The 20,952-nt window shown below is 49.7% G+C and overlaps 1 protein-coding gene across 1 annotated transcript in view; it reads right to left on the reverse strand.

Annotated features, from left to right (window-relative positions):
- Nucleotides 1–20,952, reverse strand: part of IGSF3 (immunoglobulin superfamily member 3) — a 94,146-nt gene that overhangs the window by 49,463 nt on the left and 23,731 nt on the right. Inside the window, exon 2 of the mRNA XM_036404292.2 lies at nucleotides 17,354–17,731. Within this exon, the coding sequence (XP_036260185.1) occupies nucleotides 17,354–17,731 (378 nt within the window). The remainder of the gene's footprint in view (nucleotides 1–17,353; nucleotides 17,732–20,952) is intronic.

A 20,952-nucleotide genomic window follows, 5' to 3' on the forward strand; every position in this document is an offset into this window, starting at 1 on the left:
TTCAGAGCTGAGCAGCCAGCTGGGACACCAGCTATCCCAGCCCATCTCCCCAGAGCCCTGTGCTGCACAGTGGTGTCTGAGAAGAAAAGATTAAACCTCCAGGCAGCTCACAATGCCCTGGGATAAGCATACTTGGAAGCTGCGGCCCCTTTCGCTCACTGCTCTGCCTGGGGAAAAATGCAGAGGGCACAACAAAGATACAGACAAGGAAACCACTCCTGGAGTGTAAAAGAGCCCTCACAGGAGTCATACTGCACTTTGCAACATTTCATTAAAAGTAAACCCTCCTGAAGGGAAGAAAATAGCATCTTTCTTTTCCACAATGGGAGGAAACACACAAAAGCTGAACCACACATGCCCCTGGGTGAGGCAGTAAAACAGCCTATACTATTAATGCCCACCAAGGAGTTTTGACACAGCACTGCCACAGCACTGGCAAAAATACTGCATTTACAGAGTGGAACAGGGCTGCAGAACAAAGTCATCAAACTCTTCATGCCTTCTGCCCATTCCTAGAGGAGACAGAGAGCTGTTTCAAGTGGTAACATAGACTTTACTTGTGGCCAATCTGGGTGCACAAACCTGGCTAAAGAGAATGCATCTATTTTTGTTTTACCTATACTGTGAGTTAATCCCTGTGTTTTACAGTGGCTCTTTACACCCACCCTCAGCCATGGAGATGCCCTCAGTAATGTGGCAAGCCTTGGGTGAAGTTTGGCTGGAGCAATCCTACTGCACCCTTCCAGCAGTGCTGGAAGGGGCTCCTGCCTGCCCAGCACACACCCAGGCACTACCAGCAAGGACCTCAGGCTCTGCTGGGAAGAAGGTGCTTGAGTTTAGCATCCCACAGGAAAAGCAGGTCTCACCAGTACAACCAGCCCCACAGCAGCCAGCTGTGAGCTCCGCAGAGGGAAAGTTTTTTTAAACCACCCTGAATTCCCCAGCATCCCTCTGGCTGCTTTCCCACAAAGCAGACCTCAAACCAGTCTCTCACTAGGAGGAGATAAATAAATAAAATAAAACACACCCGTGTGTGGGCTCATGCAATTTTAATCAAACTAATGTCTGCAGAAAGGGGGGCAGAGGGGCGGGGGCAGGGAGGGATTACGGCGCCACTTGTTCCAAGCGCTCCCGCTCATTCCCCATCTGCGATCCCTTCACAGGAGCACGGGAGGCACAAAGCGAGCACGGGGCTGGCTCTGCTTTAGTCACCGTCTGCTGCTCATGGTGTCAGCCAGAGAGCACCCTGGGGAGCCACTCCTGTGTGCTGTGCCAGCTCATTACACGCCTGCAGGGGGGAAAGCCAACGCGAGAGGAAACCCAGCATCCTAAAAAATCATCGCTAACTCACGGCAGGAGTTAGGGAGACCAGAGCTGCTTTCCCACGGGAGGGCACATGGGCTGGGAGAGAGAGCACCCTGAGCTCCACTGGGAATGGTCTCAGCCAAAGGAGCAAGGACACTGGAAGAGGGGAAGGTGGCAGGGTGACAGCCTGGAGCAAGCATCAAGGCAAGTGGGTGGCAGAGGAACACTGGACAGGTAATTGTGGGCATCTCTGGGGTGCAAGGAGAAGGCAGCAAGATGGAGCAATGGCTTGAAATGGCTTGAATGGCTTGGCTGGGTGCCACTACCTTCAGAAATAGCAGGCAAAAAGCTGGAGCTGCACAAGGGTAAGAGAAGTTAGTGGCTTGTGGGGATATAGTGATTTTTGCCAGTTGTGTCAATGCCTGATGTGCTTCAGAGGTGAAGGAGAGGAGCTCATGGCAAGAGCAGAAGGGGAGCTCCATCTCTCACCTGACCATGCAGCCCTGCAAGCCCCCATCCCCACCTCTCAGCAGGCCTGCTGCTAAGCCAGCAACACCAATGCTCACCAGGCTCACAGAGGAACACAAAACGCTTGGTAACCATTTGGGAAGTGATCCATTCACCTCAACACCTCTCTTGGGGATACCCGAGAGCCACCAGCTGCGGGGAGAGGCAGAGGCGACTGAGCTGCTCAGGGGGGGCTCAGGTATTAACCCACCCCCAGCCCCTGGGACCTGGACACAGCTCCCAGATGGGGATTAAAGCCAGCTAAATGAGAATTTCAAACACACACCCTGCAGCAGCAAATAATCAGGTGCCAAGATAGAGATTAACCCTGTGGGGTTGAAGGAAACAAAGGCATAAGAGCCGGTCTGTTTAAGAAGCTGCTGCTGCTGCTTCTCCCAGATGAGCACAAATCCGACCAGGAGGAATCCGAGGGCAGTGCCTGCGTGAGAAATACTGATTGCTAGGAAATAGAAGCCTCTGATTTCATGCAGATCCACAACAAGTGGCACAAAGATCCCTGCAATAGCCATTAGGCAGAGGCAGTGAGTCAGGTAGCCTCCCACCCAGGTTGTACCACAGGATGCATGGCGCTTCAGAGCTTATTTTAGCTGATGGCAAGCAGAGCACAGAGCTCCTGCAGCAGTCCCTGCTCTGCCAGCTCCCAGACCTACAGCACACAGCACTCTTGGGCACTGACTGCCATGCCCTGACAGGTGGGCCATTGATGGAGCAGTGGGGCTATGGGGATGTCCTTTACAGGTCACAAAGCCACTACTTTGGGGACACACACACACAACAGCCAAGCTGGAGTGGTTGCTGTACCTGCAGAGCCAAAAGACCAGTGCCCTGGTCAGCATTTACTTGTTCAGGGGACCATCCATTCCAAGCCAAGATGGCAGAGAAGGAGGAACTGCTCCTCATTTGCAAGCAGATGCAGCCAGTGCTCCTTTTGGGAGCAGACTCTTCCTGCACTCTGGTGGCAGGATAACAGCTGTGAGAGACGTGCTCCTTACTCAGGGGCTAGCTGTGTGTCATGACAGGCTTCCAGTGACATATCCCTAATGCTCGTGCCGCTGCAATAGGAACATGGTTCCCAGTCAAGCAGCCTCCAGCAATACCACCTTGGGCTGTGATCTTGTCAGGTTTCATAAGCTTAATCAGGCTCTGCTCTGCTGGCGTACAGGGGTTTCACAGACAGGCTGGCTGGCTGTCCTGCTGCTCCACACAGCATCCCTGAACGCTCAACAGCAGTGCTAAGTCCTGGCAGTCAACGAGAGGACTCACATTTCAGTCTTGTCAACTTCAACCAGAAGATAGTAAGGGACAGGAGGGGTGGCCCCGTGGGCATCAGCTCAGTGGACCAGTAATAGGGCTGGGACTGTGGTGCCTGGCTCCAACTCATGACACTTCAGCAGTGATGGAAAGCACCTTCTAGCCTTTCAGTGAGAGATTTGAGGAGGGGAAGGTTCTACAGTGGCTCCTGGGGGCACCTCTGTCATATAAAACATCTCATTAGTGCAAACTGCCCACAGTTATCTGGCTGAACTTAGTCCTACCAGAGCATCCTGTGGCCACAGGAGAGAGCAAGTCCATCTTGCTGCTCTGATGGTCTGTGACAGGGCTGCCTGCAGAAACTCATCCCAATTCTGCCAGGGGCAGCTCAGCACCCGTGCAGCACCCTGAGCCAGCGCTGCGCTGTTCACAGCAACAGGCTCTGGCTCAGCCCGGCCCCACGGGCACACCCCAAAACCACAGCACTGCTGCCCAACCCAGCACACCTCTGGGGTCCTGCTCCTTCTCTGCCCTTCCCTCCATCCACATCAAAGCCTCACCAAGGGGCTCTCTAAGCAGATGAGATCTGAGGAGCCCAGTGTCTCGGAGGGTGGGCACGCAGGACACGCCGCTCTGGCCACAGACACGAGGGAGCTGAGAGGATCTGAGAGTGTCGGGCACCAGCGCCTCACTCCCCACTGCTCACCAGTCCTGTGACTCACAAAGTCACTTCAAAAGCACCTCCTCAAAGCACCATCACTGCCTCTGACATCCCAGTCACAAAGGGACAGGAATAAAGGGTAGGAGGCAGCAGTGCAAAGGTAATTACTGCATCCTGACAGCCCTGATGGAAGACAGCACTGAAACCCCCATTGTCTGCTCCAAAGTCAAAAGCCTGAAACAGCACCTAGGGCACTCGAAGGACACATGGAAAGGGTAGGGGAAGAGCCCCCACAAAGCCCTGCAGAAGGAGGCCAGGTGGAGAGGGACCCATGTCTCTGGCAGTTCAGGGGCCTCCTCCCATTGCAGGAGGGAGCAGGGACACTCCTTTCACCCCAACCACAGCCCCTCTCTGGTCATCCCCATTTCAGCTCTCCCTGCTTCAGTACCTCCAAGATGCCAAACTACACACCCCACTGCTCTTAACAGCACAAAAACTCCCATCCAAGGTCTTCCACCTGCCACTTCTACACTCCCTCTCCCTCTTCCCTTCCCAGGGCTGCTGTTCCTGCTTTTCTTCCTGATCCCTTTCTTCCCTCCTCTCACCTTCTGTTTGGTTTTTAACCCCTCCATCTCCCTCAGCCCACTCACTCTCTGCCTTGCATGCCTTCATTTGCTCTCCTTCACACTGCCCAGCACTGGGATGACCACGACCTTCCCCTTCCTCAGTAAGGGCAGGGGTGCCATAATCTCCTATCCCACAAAGGACTCTATCTTTGGCTCAGCTTACCCTGCATCCCAGGACTCTGCCTGGAGGCAGGAACCTCTCATGCAAAGGGATGCTTTTCCCTGCAGCACTCCTCTGGATATGGTTATACACTCGGGGGCCGTTTGGATGATAGGCAGTGTTCCTAAGATCTGCAGAATGGAAGACTCTGGAAGCACCCCTGTGACCACAGCACACCTTTCACTCTGTCCCAGAGCACCTGCCCCTCGCAGGGCAGCCCTTCTGGCCTGCACCCACAACAAAGGAGCTCCTTCAAAGCACAGAATCTCTCCAAAATATGGACTCATGCCCCTGCTAACACCCCCTCTCCAGCCACTTTCCCTTCCCCACAGGTAAACACTGCTGTGCCAGCGCTCCCCCTTCCAGCCCCAGTGCCAGGTGGGCCACCCATCAGGCACAACCATCACCTGCAGCTCTGCAAGGACTCCTGTCTGTGGACAGGTGGCATCAGTACACCTGAGAGAGCTCAAAAGGTGACAACAGACTGCCAGAGCACCTGTGGTCATCTGTGGCACGCTGATACAATTTTTTTGCAATTTTTTCAGTGGACACAGAGCCCAACATTAACCCTCTGATAAGCAACCTGCTGCTTTTGAATCTCTTCACTTCCATGCAGCAGCACAATGCCATAAAGAAAACTGATCTCTCTAAACCTTCTCACCCCTCAGTACGTTTGGCATTACAAGTTACAATCAGGAAACGCTTTTGGTAAGAAATGGCTTCATAAAAATCTTGCTCTCTTGAATAGGCAGCTAAAAATGAAGGATGACAGGGTCTGGGAAAGTTAAGTGCTCAGAGCACATTGTGCCTAGCACAGAGGCATTCCTGTCCAGAAAACCCTGCCTGCCATGACACACTTCCCCAGGGCAGGCATCCCTAGCTCTACATTTCTTTGGAGAGCCCTAAGTTATTATTTTAACTCTCAAGCAGCAAGGAATAAAGCCCTGAAGGGTGCAATATGTTGAACCACAATGTCAAGGAACCGGAGCAGGGCAGAGCCGGACACTGAAGGGCATCCAGCCCATTAGCACCAACTCATCATCCACGATCCCTTAAGGCAGAGGCTCATTCAGACTTCAAATGGGGAGCAGAGCAGCCCCACCTCTTGCCTCCTCAGGGTAAAAATCACGCTTCTCTCTGCATTCTAAAGCGCCTTTGTTCGGGTTTGCCCTGTTAGCTCCGGCTTTTCTTTGTAGGCTCTCCAGAAGCATCTCTTGTCGATGGCAAGGGCAAGTGGGGCGGCTAATCCCATTCCATTAGCATCCTCTGAAATGCTCCAAGGACTGGGATGCTGCCTGGGTGCAGGTGGCCAGAAGGCGGCTCTCGGTAAGACAGCACTGACTTCTGGATGCGTGCACACACATCCAGCCCCAGAGCCGTCTGCCATCAATAAAGCCTGCCAGAGGGGGGAAGAGGATAAAGAAACAGCCCACATGTGGCTCGAAAGGAGATTTTTCTCCTACAGGAACAGCTTTCCCAAAGCCAAAGGTCGCCGGTGCTCCTCCTTTCTGAAGGTGACACAAAACTCCTAAATCGGGGGGAGCATGTTATGTACAAAAACAACTGAGCACCCTCCCACAAGGGCCAGGGAGGGTGAAGGGGACATCCCCAGCCCCCCATGCTCCTGGGGGGTGCACAGCACAGCCCCTGATACCCCAGGGGGCAGATAAAAGGCTGACAGAAGCCATCCCCTCCTCATATGATGACCCAGCAGTGCCTGCAGCCCTCTCATGTTCCTTGCAGCCCCCCTTCCCATTACATTTCCCATTTATAAACAGCTGTTTGGCAGTATTACTAATCAGTGCTGCATGGAATAATGTTACTTTTCCCACCACATTACTATTTTATCTTCTATCCTCCCCACCTCCAGCTGCTGCTTTCCTTCCACCACCCCCAGCCTGGAAAGCAATAATACATTTCTTCATTTTAGTCAGGCTCTACTTTTCTGATAGCACAAACAATTTACTTGCAACCCATTAAAAAAAAAAAAAAACAACCCAGAAAGTTTTGGTTTTTTTAAAATTAAATACTGTTAAACCCACTTAAAATAAATACTTGCTGAAGGAATATCAGCTGGAGACTGCTCTCTGACTTATAATAATCCCACTGCGCCAGGGAAATCCTCTTAAACCTGTATCAGATAAAGATTGTAAAACTGTTAGGGGGCTAAACTGACAGGGCAGACACAGAATCAAGATGGAAAATTTCTCTCCCCAACTCCTCCTTACCAAGGGGCAGCTCTGTCCCAGTGCAGGTCAGGTTTCCTTCTCAGCACATAAAGCAAAGCCCTGCACCACCTGGAGCTGAAGGGAGAGGGGAGAAAGGCCAGTCCTGCCAGGGCTTTGGGCTGAAGGAGGAGGAGGAATGGGCTGCTGTGGGACTCTAAAGCACCAAAGAACTGCCTTCCCTTTCCCACCTCTCCTGTGGGTAGCAAAAGCAGGGCAGAAACCCTCTGGAGCTTTAAATCTAAAGGATTCTCCCCATCTCCCCCTTCCCCCAACCCTTCTCCCCCTGATTCTCAATAGCAACATCTCTAATTAGAGATAAGGATTCCGAATCATCAGAGCTAGGGGTGGGACAGAAGCAGCAGGATTTCAAGTTTAGTGCTATCTTATCTGAGATGACAGAAAAGATCTGATGTAGATTGGTAATGCTCCTAGGAGAAACTTGTGCTGCTCTGCAGTTTGCTTGAGCACCAGCCACCAGTTTGACTTTGTTGGTTTTGCAATTTTTCAACAAGATCCACACCACAGGGAGCATTTTGTGGCACAGAGCTGAGCAATGGGCACTGCACTCATCCTCTGCTACGTGGGGACTCCACTGTTCATCACCAGACCTATTTGTTCAAGAGAACTCAAGGAAAGCATCACATCAACAGCAGAGACAGGGCAGCAGACCCACAGAAGTGCTCTCTTGAATAGGCAGCTAAAAATGAAGGATGACAGGGTCTGGGAAAGTTAAGTGCTCAGAGCACATTGTGCCTAGCACAGAGGCATTCCTGTCCAGAAAACCCTGCCTGCCATGACACACTTCCCCAGGGTAGGCATCCCTAGCTCTACATTTCTTTGGAGAGCCCTAAGTTATCATTTTAACTCTCAAACAGTGCACAGCAACCAAGTCTGAGGGGCTGGAATTAAAGAACAAATAAAACAATCCTCCAGGGAAAACAAATTAAGGAAAAAAAAAAAAAAGAAAGAAGAGTGGGAGGAAGAGTAAACACAGCAAAAACCTCCCCAGGGAAGCACAGCAGGCAAAATAGGCAACGTGGAAGGCGAAGTTTTAGCTGGTAATGGAATAAGGGGCCGCTCCATTGCAGGATTTCTCAGTGCTGCAGCTGGCTGGAGCCACGGGGGCCGTATTCCCTGTCAGAGTTCAGTGAGCAATTGCTAAGGCAGGGGACGGGTGCCATATGTTACCAGCTGCGCTCGCAGCCGCAGCTCTCCCCGCTTAACGCCGAGAGACGCTTGGGAGGCACGTGAGCACAGAACCCTGCACACTGTGAGCCTCTCCAAAAAGGCTGCCAGGAATGCCAACAGGCTCTGCCAGTGCCACTGGGCGATGGTCCCCGTGCCAGGGAGCCACCAGGCCGTGCTGGCTGCTCAGTACCCAGCACTGGTGGGGAGGTGCAGGTGGAAGAAGAGATGGGTGTCCCTGAGCTCCCCTCCAGCCCCTGGAAAGCTGCCGAGTGCACAGGAGGTAGGAGGCAGGTACCAGGCTCTGTCCATCCCACTTTGCAGCCTGCTGGCTCCACCACCTGCTCATGAAACCCAGCCCAGCTCCTTCTGGCTCTCCTTTTGTGTGCAGTAATTTTTTTTCTTATATTTCAGAGCTTCTCTTAGTTTTGCATGTAGTGAAAAAAGTAGTAATTTGTGGGGGGAGAAAAAAGGGTTTGGGACTGCCTAGACAACATCAGGAGGAAATGTTGAATTCAGGATGGGAGATAGCACTAAACTGTTTCCAACATTAGACAACCTTTTGCCCCAGGCTTGAACCCAAGATGCTGAGTAACCCACTTGTGGTAGAGCTGGTCTTCAAATGCACCAAGTTCTCTGACTGATTCTTTTTTCCTACTTAAAAACCTTTGCATCCTTTACCTCTCTCAGCACATTATGCCAATATACACAACTTATGTCACCAATCCCTCTACTCTGGGGGACGTACTGAAAGGCATCCTATAAAACACAACAATTATGATTACCAAATACCTCATTTTACCAGGAACTGGGCAAAGCACATGGGAAGAGTCAGCAGGAGAAGCAAAAAGAAGACATAGCCTGAGCAGGGTTGTGTTTTCAGCAATTCCTTTCAGGGCAGCAGAGGACCCCAAGCCCTGCAGCCTCACTGACACTGAGGAGGCACAGGGCTCAGCAAAAAGCAAGTGGCACATTCCCATCACCCTGAGGGATGCCTGAGAGGAGCCAGACACGGCTCGAGAGCAGACTGGAGGGCACGACTCAGAGCCCTCAGAAAAGAGGCTTTTTCAGGAAAGGCTGCTTAGTTTTCAAAGATCATTTTAGCTGACTGTCCTGATGTTACAATTCAGGCTCAGCGCTGCACAGAAAGCCACCCAAGCAAAACACTGCAGCTCTTTACAGTCTGAAGGCAAGTCAGCATTCAGGGTTCCACACCTGCCTTCCTGACAAGGAAGGGATGTAGAAAGTCTGGAAACAAGAGGGCTCATTTTAGAGACAAGCCTAGATCTGTGAGCAGAGGGCCGTGCAATTGCCTGAGGCTGAATTAATTTACATTTTTAGAAATGGCTTTTAAGAATATGTTTTTTTTCTTACAATGAATGCATCGGCACAAGCGTACAGGTATGTCCAAAAAAGGACACATATTCTCATTGTAATTGTTCTCCACATGCTCGCTAAATTTAAAAAAAGTACCTCTGCCTCAAAGGGGACAATATAGGAAAAACATATGGAATACAGTGATGTGTTCCAAATGCGTCTAATGCCAGGTTTTTGAGAAATGGGTAGGTGGATGGCATAAAAATAAGAAAGTATCAGATCCCCAACTGAGAGCCCTTCCCACAAAGCATGTCATGCCACCAAGCTGCTTGAGGTTTTGAGGGACAGGGCAGAGAGGCGAGGGAGGGGAAGAATAAACTGAAGAAAGAAACCAAGGAGTGGATACAATGGATTGCCCATTTTTTAGGCATAGACTGCCCACCATTTGTTCCATTCCTCCTGCACATTCAGAGGTACAGAAGTGATGCAATGTAATACAACAATAAGAAAGAAAAGACCAGGCAAGCAATTTCAACAGGAAAGAATAGGAGATGGCATACTGCAACGAAACAGGAATAACTGGAAGTGTTTAGCAGGGAAACACAGTAACATGGGATGAGATAAAGACACACAAAAGGAGTGAGCCCTGTCCCCCTATGCGAGGGCACACACAGAGATTTCTGTCATAAGCCATCAGCTCTAACCTGACTGCTGTCTACAAAAGAGTGGTTTAGGAAGCACAAGGAATAACCAGCCCATGGAATTCACTGCCAGATTGTAGATGACTAGAGCACAGGGTTGCCTGTGCCGGGCTCCCACGTACCTGCCCACGGCGCTGCGGATCAGCGGCCCCCCAGTCTGGCAGTGCCTATCAGCCTCACAGCTTCTGCCAGGGGAAAACCGGGTGAGCTCAGGCAGCTACACTTCCAAGATAGCAGAAATGACTAAGCAGGACAGGAGATGAATCCTATTCAGCATTATTACCAGGCAGAGCTGAAATATAAGCCTTTGTTTTTAACTCCCGCTATCTGAGGAGCTCAAAGCCCATCACAATTATTTAGCATAGACTTTGTGAAAGGCTTGTGTGCTATTATCCCTAATTTTACCAGCTGGAAAATGGGGAGGGAGATGGATTGCGCCATATCCAGGGACATGCAGCAAGTTGGCAGCATCACAGGGCTGAATGCCTGTAGCGTCTCAAACCAGGTGCAATTCCCCAGGCCCTGGCCACAGGAACTGGCAGAGGTAAATATGTTTACCCCTCCCCACTCCTTCCCCATTAACAGACAAATATTTCTTTTCCATCCATAGCAGGAACAGAAAGAAAAAGCAGAGGAGCATAGGTCAATTATTTTGTGAAGGTTACTACAGAGAGAATTAGGCATATAAAGGAGGACAGTAAGAACAAAATACCCTGTGTCTAGATGCAAAGGGCCACTATAAGAAGGCATTTGATTTTTTTTTTAAATCCCTTTTTAATGCCAGCTAAAGGGTAATTTGAAAGTGAAGGACATTTTGCTCCTCTGGGGAGCTAATTACTGCAACAAGCACAGCCCAAACAGGCGAAGATGAATGCAATTCACACACACAACACCAATCCTGCAGCTCACTTTGGTTAACTCACACAGCTTAGCCAGATAAGGCACACACACGTGTTATGGAGGTAGCCAAGCTGCCGAGACAGACTAAGGGAGATTAGGACATCTGTGCTTAGGATTTCCAAGTTCCACCTTCAAACACCAGAGCAGAGCAATAGAGACGAACTCCTGCAACCTCACGAGAGAAATAAGAACAATATGAAATATAAAAAATATGCCAGAAAAAAAAATGGAATCTGGGGATCAGTAAAATCAGTCCTTGGCGTTCTCACCTGGTTGAGATTATCAATGTTATGGCATTATTTAGCTCTGACCCTCCAAACTACTTTATTTAGCACCAACCCTCCAAAATGCTGCCTAACAGTGGTTCCTTCCTGCAGTGCAGCCAAGTACCTCATCACAGGACAATTCAGGATGGAAGGGACCTTGGGGGTCTGTAGTGCAGCTACAGGGTCAAGCAGGGTCAGCTGTAAGGTCAGACAAGGCCACTCAGAGCTTGATCCTGTCAGGTCTTGAAAGCCTCCGGAGATGAAGCCTTTGCAACCTTCCAGGACAGGCTGAACTGCTTATTTCGATTTTTGCCCTGCTGTTGCTCATCTGCAAAAAGCCTGGTCTCCCCAGGACACAAGCTGCTCACTCAAGTACAGTGACAAACACTTTTCCCTGTCTCTCAGGTGAAGAGAAAGAAGAAAAATGCAGCACAGAAAGAAGAGCCCCCAAAGACTTCTATCAAAACTGGTAGGTCCTTGTCTCTGAGACTGCCATCTCTCTCCTCGACACCTGCCTCAAGCAAAGCCACCTTCAGCCCTGCTGACAGCAGGAATAAACCAGCAGCCACCCCGGTCCATGTGCCCCACAGGGAGAGAAGTGACTGCTCTCATCCAGGCTGCCAGGAGCAGACTGTGCTCTCCCAAATCCAAACTGTGACGTGACTTTCTCCCTCTGCTCTGTGTTGAGACACATCACGTATGGCAGCACTTGACGAAGAAGAAGGGAAGCTGCTGGCAACAAGCAGCAGCAGCTGGTATGGGATAATAAAAGTTCTTTTTTTTTTTTTTTTTCTTGCCTGCTACACACTCTTTCGCTCTCAGCAGAGAGATTCTGGAGGTTTTTTGGTGGCAAGTTCAACAAAAGAGACCTGCTTTCTTCTCTTGAAGGCTTGTCTGAGACACACACAGCTCCCTTCTTTCCAGTGCTAGGTTTATGCAGGCCAGACGCTTTTCTTCCACCTCCCATGCCACCAAAGCCTCTCAGACACACCCTACGTGTGTCCTCCCTGTCCCAGCCACAGGCTTGCAAGCGGCCACACAGTTACATGCCACAGCTGCAGGGCACAGAGCATCCTAAAGATAAACTCCTAAAGGCATGGTCTGAGTGCCCACAGACTGAGTCCTGCTCTGCAGAGAGCTGCAAGTGCCCTGGGCAGCTCAGCATTAGGAGACAAGACCCCACCACACAGAGCCACAGCCAGCCCTGACCTCAGGCAGAGATGCAGATGGCTCTTCACCCATCAATGCCCTTGCCCTCCACCACTCCCAAGCTTGGCACAGTGTAGAAACTCCACCACAATGGGGCTACCAGCCAAAACACCACAACAGAGCCCCAGGGAGCCATCACAGGTAATGCAGGATGCAGGAGAACAGGGCAGAGGCCAAGGCAACAACCCAGCCAGGCAGGAAGAGACCAGTGAGAAACAGCAGAGAGCAAAAGGGGCAGCCTTTTGCTGGGGAGCCTGACAGGGCAGCCACTGAATTGCACCTAACCAGCATGAAACCTCTCTGCCCTCTGTGACCTAAGCCTGGCTGGAAGAAGGTCCTGGTCACCATCCCTGTAGGCACTACCACCAGCTCCACAGCAGCCCCTGCCCACTGCAAAGGCAGCTGTGTTTGAGTGCTCCTTGTTTCTCAAGTCTGCACTGACATTGCTTCTTCCCAGTCTGTGGTACCATGGGGACTGTGGTCTCCTCCCATCCAATCCCCTTTCATTTTTTTGCTTTAACTTGTTTAGGATTGATGCTGTACAGCTGCTTCCCCCAAAATAAAGACTAAAAGACCTGCCACCTCCTCAAGTGCTTTGAAACCTTTCCTCCCGCTCTATCGCTACCTGTTTAAGAAAAACCTCAAAGCTTGATTTCTTCCCTCAAATCACTTACTGTGAAAAAGATCTCAACATTTTTGGGAGCACAGATGAAAAAACACTGAGATAAAAGTCTGAAACTTCTGAAGAGGTTAGACCTGGGCCTCTTCACTGTTATCTAAGTGAGGGTACAGGCACACAAACAATTCATCGCAGAGATACAGTGGAGTACAAATTTGCAGTGACTCACGCTCTTTGAAGGAACTGCCATGTGCTCAATTCTACCCTGCAGCAAAACACAAGTTTACCCATCAACAGGAGAAGCACAAACCACCACCTCAATTTGCATAGCACTCCTGCAGCTTCACCAGCTAAATTACTGCACAGAAACCTCCTCTTCTGCCCATATTTCAAGAGTTAAGAAAAGGGATAATTCCAATGGCAACTTGGAAAATACTGCTGTCTTGTCAGTGGTGATGCTGTGCTCCTGAGATGCTGCTTTCCTTCACCTGCAAATTCTTTGCTGTCTCTTAACTTCTTAAAAAAGTACATACAGCCAGCAACAAGCAGGACCGCAACACAACTGTGTGCATTGTCCCCAGATCCACAATTTAATCATCCTAATTTAAATTTTGTACAATTTTGTACAATTTAAATTTTGTACATTTTAAATTTTAAATTTTAAAATTTTTAAAATTTTAAATTTTGTACAATTTAAATTTTGTACATTTTTTTCAACAAAGATGGACCGCTTTCTAGATTTGTATTTTTCTGTCTTCTGATGGCAGATATTACCTGGATATCTACCTTAGGCAGTGAGTCTGGTGTTAAATGGGTGGCAGACAACTCATGAGATCTTTCAAAATATTTTCCCGCCACCCTGAGTAAAGGAGCATGAACTAACTAGCCTCAGCAATTTTGTGTCAGTCTCAGGGAACTAAAATCTGAAGGTAAACAACAGAGTTGTGGACTTTGTACATGGGCTAATCCTTTCTCATAAATCAGTCACAAGGCCATGGCTCCACAACATCCTGAAGAGCTGCACCCCGTCTTTTTTTTTTTACCCCACCTCCTTAAGCACCTGAGATGTCCTAAATTCTTCTCCTAACACATCTCACAGCCCAGGCATAACTCCATCATCCCAAAGATGCAGCTCAGAGGGGGATGAGAAGAGGAGCAGTAGGATACAGAAAAGCTTGTTTTTGAAGCAATTGAAGACTGGTTGAAGAAGATTAAGCCTCGATACACATGCTGCATGGCAGAAGGCCTTTGAACCACATGACTGGCCTCATTCCTAGCTTCAGTGAGATTAGCACTTGTGTTGCATGCCTAAAATTCAGATAAGAGTCCCACAGAGTGCCTGGGGAGCACTTCTTACTCCAGGCCATCACAGACATCAGGTCCTCAAAGCAGTACTAGACTGTGGCCAAAGTCTCAGCGAGGGAAAAGGAATCTGGAGCAGTGACATTAATAATGGCAGAGGGACAACTAACCATGCTTGCTGTTCATGAGGTGGAGAGAAGTGTACTTTCAAGCCAAACTGGCATGTCTCTGAAGCTGACAAGATTATTTTTTAGCAGGCTCAGAGCCCTGGAGACACAGCCTTCAACAATGCTCAGATGGCAGGAGCAGAACACATCCCAGCTGCTCTGCTGCAAGCTGAAATGCCCCAGTGCAGACAGCAGCCCCATGTCCCTGCTGCACCAGTGTCCCATGCAGCTCCCCTGCACAGGGCTGTATCATGAAGGTGGAAAAGAGGAGAAACTCGTCCTTCAGCTCTTTCCTCAAACCATGGGACACAACAATTCCAAGGTCCCAGCGCAGCAAGCCTAAAATCAACACTGCTTCAAAGCCATCCACTTCACACATAAGTGGAGAGAATAGAGATGCTAACAAACCTGTCTCCCTTCAGGCTTTGCTGCTGCCAGAAAAGAGCCACTCAATCTAATGAGTCAATTAAAAATTCATAACTGGATGAACGAAAAAAAAAAAGTTTGGTTCTTTTTCTGAGAAAATGAGAACAGTAACTCTCTTCTGCACCTCTTCTTGCATACTGTCTGCAGAAACAAAACCAGCCTGAAACCCCCCAACCTAGAGTTGAGACAGGAAAACAGATCTGTGATCTGCCCAGGTCTGCAGAGAGGAGCTCATTTCCCCAAAAGGATTTCAGGGTCCTTCAAAGTTGAAGTCAGCACCACTTCCCATGAATGAGAGGCAGAAGGAAGGCTCTCTGTAATGGCATTCTGTCTACAGGTCATTGCTGGGAGCACTCTGAAAAATGCAGTTTCTGTCAAGAGTTTGGCTAACCCACAGAAGGGAATGTACACAGATGCTCATGTTCAAAATGCAAGTGACCCTAAGCCATTTCCAAAGTGAATTTTCAGAAATGAATTAAGCTAAACCAAATTAGGGCCCAAAATCCTGACTGCAAGCATCCACGAAGGGGCATAATGTGATTTAACAAATCCACTAGAAGTTACTCTAGATCAATTTTCTTGAGTATCTCTGACACATGTAAGCCCCAAAGCCAATGTCCTCCAAGCACTGTTCATGGGTGTCTACAGACTCCCAGATCTTACTGGTTTGTAGCTGTGGAAAGGGAAGGACAGAGCAAAAACAGATCAACCCAGCTTTGGCTCCCCAGACTCTTGGGAGAGCTTCCCACTGCCCAGCCACTGGATATGCTGACTGTGCTCAGCTCCAGCTCTTTGGCAGAGCCACCAGAATCCATCCATCCCCACCCTGCCCCCAGGCACGTTTTTTCAGTGGGTGTTGGTTTCAATGGGTTTCACTCCCCAAGGTGACTTAACAAAAGCAGCGCTGACTCAGCCTTGTTTGAACTGCAGTGGGAACTGCAAATCTGGAGACCTAAAGCAAATTACAGACCTACAGATGAAAAATAGAATACTCAGGCATCTACCCCCAACCACTCATGGACATCAGATGGCAAAAAAGGCACCTAAATAAGCACTTACACCCATGCTGTGGAGCTTCACCTGGGACAGTGGCTGGGCTTGCACCTCTGAAGGAAAAAAGCCAAGGCCATGAAAGCTGGAGGCAAGAAGCTCAACCTGAAGGAAGGCTATTGTGATTGAAATCATATCCTGGCTCCTTTCACCCCGGATTTCTTGTGTCAACACAGCCTGAACTAGCAACACCACCATGGGCTGGATAATGTCAAAGTGGCTTCCAAGCTGCAGCCTCACAGACACCTCCTAAGCAAAGCAAGCCTGCTTGCTGTCTGTGGGCTTGAATTTGCTAGACGGGTTTTGTGTTGTACAGGAGCTCTTTTAGAGGTCTTTCAGCCAAAGAGTTGGATGGAAGCTAAATATGACTGCTGTTAGCTGAGTTAGACACTTCAAATACTGCTTTGAGCTTTGAGATACAGAAAGCAAGCTGAAGCTTGAAAAGGTCAAATCTTCTAGTCAAAGAGGTGCCATGGAAATACTCCAGATTTTAAAAGTACCTGTTTTCGATTTTTCTAACGCAAACCAAAAAAAAAAAAATCCCAAACCAGCTTCTCCATACTCATCTACAGACAGCTCAATCTGCTCAGTGTTTTCAGGATGTACTCAGCACTGCTGGAAGAGCCTGAAGATGACCATCTCTCCTGTTCCCTTTTATGTGCTGCTCATTACTACTCCTCTCTTCCCTGCTCAGTTATTTCACCACCTTTGGCAGGCAGCTCTCTGGTCTGTGACTTGTGCCATCTACACAGACTCCCTGGCCCCTTCCCTCTCTGTAAATCAGTCTCAGTTTTGCTTTCGGCCATGGCTTCAAACGTTCCTCTGCCCAGCCGTGCTGCCTGGAGTCTCATTTTCATAAAGGCCTTATTACTGAAGAAAGCTCACTATTTCCTGTGTCTCTATACCGTGATTTTCTGCAATTCCCACCACTGTGCCACCTGCTCTCCCTGCTCCAGTTCTCCCTCACAGGATTTTTATCTGACAGCCTAAGCAGACCACACTGCACATACTGGGTGGAAGGGTCTCACACCCCATTGTAGAGTTACATTTTAGTTAAATGGCATGCTCTGTCTCACCCCTCCAAAATGTAGGGTTTATTCCAAGCCTGTGATCCTCCCCTGAAGTATCACGGATCTGTAATCCCAATGGGCCAAGTCTTACTCTGTGCCCACTTTGAATCTCCCTGTTAGGCTGTGTAAGGAGACCAGCTTGGCCCTTTTCTCCCTAGGCTCTCTCTCTCCCCTCCCTCCTTCTCCCTCAGAAACCATGCTGCTCCCGGGGGTGGGACCCCCAATAAATCCTCATCCCATTAGCACCCTCTGAAGCCGTGTGGAGTCTCCTTGCCTGCCTGCTGCTACCAGCGAGCATACAGCTTAGGGGGGCCCCCCGGGGACCCCTAAAACGAACTGCAGCACCCCAGGGGCCCAGCCGCGCGCGAGCAGCACAGCTTACCCACGAGGTTCATCTTGGCGCTGTAGCTGCCGAAGTACCTCTCGTCGGTGTTGGGCGTGTGGCACTCGTACTGGCCGGCGTCGCGCTCCTGCAGCTCGGTGATGTGCAGCAGCACGGCGTCCCCCTGCAGCCGCTCCACGAAGATGCCGCGGCCGCGCACGCGCTGCGTGTAGATGGCGTAGGGGAACGAGGGGTCCACGGTGCTGACGATCTGCACCTCCCGCTCGGGGGCCGAGGGCAGGTAGATGGACCACTGGAAGTTCTGCTCCGCCGGGCCCTGGTAGCCGCTCACCTTGCACCACAGGGTGACGTGGGAGCCCTCCGTGCGGTACAGGGGGCCCTCCTGCACTGTCACTTGCCGCTGGGCCAGTGCCATGCCTGTGGGAGGAGAGGAGCCCAGCGTTACTGACCAGCAGGCAATCCCCACACCTGCACCCAGATATGTCCCTGCCCTTCCATGCTGGACAAAGCAAGCCCTCACACCCTGTTTTACATCCGGCACATCAGGCTCTGGCACAGCACTGCCCGAGTCACACTGCAGAATTCTCGCTGACTCAATGAAGTGTTTTAAAAAGCACCCCACGAAAGAAGCAGCTCTGAGGTAACATGAACCCCTTGTTTGGAAGCGGTAAGAAGCCAGGCGTGAAAGGGCAATGCACCACGCAGTAACAAATCAGCAACTCAAGGTGACAGGCCTTTGTTTTCAGTACTTTTACTTTCCAACTCTCATCACCCCATGGAGAGAAGCCAGGGGGCTACACTCCCTCTCCTTTGGCACCTGGGCCACCCAACTCCAATGCCCCAGGCACTCATCCTCCATCAGCAAACCAGCCAGAGGCTTCAGCTAGTACAAAACCCCCTTCTTTTTCCCCAAACCCAGCACACCTTCTCCATTCTCTCTTACACTTGTAAAGGCCCACAGAGAAATATCAGATTTCCAGCACTGCCTTCCCAAGCCAATTTGAAAGGTGTGCATTTAGCACATAACAAACCCAATTAAAGTTAATGGAAGGAGTGGGCACTTTCCAGTAAGGCTCAGTGCCCCTGGCTCTGGAGTCAGGGCCCAGTGCCCTGCGCTGTACACGCACAAAGGCACCAAACAAAGCCAGCCCCGCAGCACGGCGACTGCGATCCGCCGGATTTTTACACAGATTATGGATGGCTGGCCCTTGGGCTCATGGCACATTACCAGCACAGCCCTCCAGGGGCCAGATAAATTACAGCAATCTATCTTGTTTGTTGCTACATCAAAGGCTCGAGGTCTGGAGACCACGGTGGGTGTTCATCGGTTATTGAGTTACCAGCAGCATGCACACATGGCAAGGCCAATCACCCTGGCTTCTGTGACTGCTTGCTTGCCATCATAAAACAGCAATAAGCCGATTTAAAGCAGGTCCTGCATAATCACGTTTGCAAATTTCATCCTCTCTGTGCGTCTGTATGTTGGGGGTTCCCCCCCGCTCTCTAATTTTCAATAACAATGCTCAAGTCCAGAGAAGAATTTAAGCTTTCAAAAAGTGGCATCCTGCAGGTGAAGAGGTAGCCTTGAATCTGGGGTTTATTGATTCAATCCCGCCCTCTGAACATCGATGTCCAGAAACTAAGTTTTTCACCACAGCCAGCCTGGACTGGAGCCAGGAGAGATGGTTCTTAGCAGCTTAAAACAAATTGTGAAAAATGGGTTCAGCACATCCATCAGGGCATGCAGCTGAACAGATGGAGTGCAATTCAAACTATTAACTTGGGCTCAGCTTGCTGCTGCTCCAAATTATGTTTCTTTTTACTCTTTATGAAATAATGTGATTTAAGGGGAGGACGGGGAAAGCTAGCACATTTGAAACAAACAGGGAGAGGAACAACAGAGGCAAGCGCTCCCCCACTGTTTGCTGTACCAACCTCTTCATCCTGGGGAAAGATACTGCTAGAGACAACTAACACATCTACGGTGCAGGCAGCCTCTTCTCTCACCCCACAAAGGCCAAAGGACAAAGCAAATATTACAGCCTTTGAAGTGAACTGTTTTCAAAGCAGCAGGAAGGACAAGATCTTTATTACACACCTAAAGACAGCTCATAATCCAATTTCTGTATGCACATTTAGCCTTGCTACAGCACACACATATCCCACCTGCAATGACAATTAAAATTGCACCACAAGGCAAATATGCAGTGGTAGGAATTAAAAGCTCCACACACAACACTCCATCAGTTATTTCTCAGCTAAGTGCACCACTTTGTTTATCAGTCTTTTAACACGGTGCTGGATTTTTTTACATAAGAGTTTTCCAGCTATCTAGTTAAAAAATAGTATTTTATCAGAGATAGGTATCTGACTTTCCAAAGCTCACTGGAAGACCACAACCCTGGGGACCCACAGCACAAATTTTTGGTAGATGTCAAATCTCACCATCCTCACAGCCAGCACTGACATGGGCTTCCTTCTTCCCTTCCCAGTGGTTTTTAGGACCTTCACTGTAACTCTAACCTGGAGTCCTCCTTCAGGTTCTGAAGAGACTCACTTTCTACATTCCTCCTCTTCTATCTTCCCTTGCACTGGGTTGCTGCACCTTCCTAAAGCAGCCAAAAGTGAGAGAGTTGAGAGCCAAAGAGCTCCTTGCTTCCCATTCTGGCTCCAGAAGCTGAGGGACAGAAGAAAACAGTGCAGAAAAAGTCCTGCCCAGCTCCAGTATGGATAGAAGACAGAACAGTCAGGCTTCTGCTACAACTTGCACCAGGTTGCTGTCCCAGAGGTGAGACACGAAGGCTCAGAAGTTGGATGAACAGGTTGCATCTCCAGAGGAGCAAGGAGCAGCACATCCTCAGTGCTGTTCCCTGTGCCTGGCTACAAATTCCTGCTCCAACACGGGTGGGCACAAATGCTTTTCAACACTTCAAAAAAATCCCAAACAGCAGAAGTACTTCTCTAAAACTATTTTAATCAAGAAAGGAAAGAAGAAAAACAATCAGCCTGAGGCAGACATCCAGCAGTACATGTTGTGCTCAAACCTTTTGCATGATGTTTGGCATTTTGCAAGCTCTGGGAATTGCTATATCCATGATACACAGTATTAAGAAGAGAACTTCATTTCTTAGGGAGCAAGTGCTCTGATTAACAAAAATAACGTGTCTGAGATCCCATTTAAACTCTTATCATGCCCTCTTGAAGTGAGAGAAGAGCTCACTACAGGAGGAGCTGTGTGCTCCACACCTTCCCTAGGACACCCAGGAGACAGTGATGGTGGCATTTGGCTGGTACTGCACTGGCACAGCTGGCTTTTAATTGCAAATCCAATATAATTTACTGACAGCACAAGGGCTGATAGGGAGGAGGTAGTGAGCCAAGTGCTACTTAAAAATTAATAAGAAATTGCAGGTTTGTGCATCTGTTTTTTTTCCAAAAGACAGCAAATCCCATGTGATAAGGAGGAAGCCATCCCCTGACCCTTATCCCCTTTGGATCAGGGCTATTGTTGCCAGCCTTCTGAGCCAGGGGCAAGCCAAACAACAGCCAGGCAGCTCTCAGCTAACCCACCTCCCAAGCTCTGGAGGTGCACAGGGGACAAGAGCAGTGGCAAGAGGGGGCAGTGCAGCCAGGTGATG

The sequence above is a fragment of the Molothrus ater genome, chromosome 2, assembly GCF_012460135.2.
Source record: "Molothrus ater isolate BHLD 08-10-18 breed brown headed cowbird chromosome 2, BPBGC_Mater_1.1, whole genome shotgun sequence".
Classification (NCBI taxonomy): Eukaryota; Metazoa; Chordata; class Aves; order Passeriformes; family Icteridae; genus Molothrus; species Molothrus ater.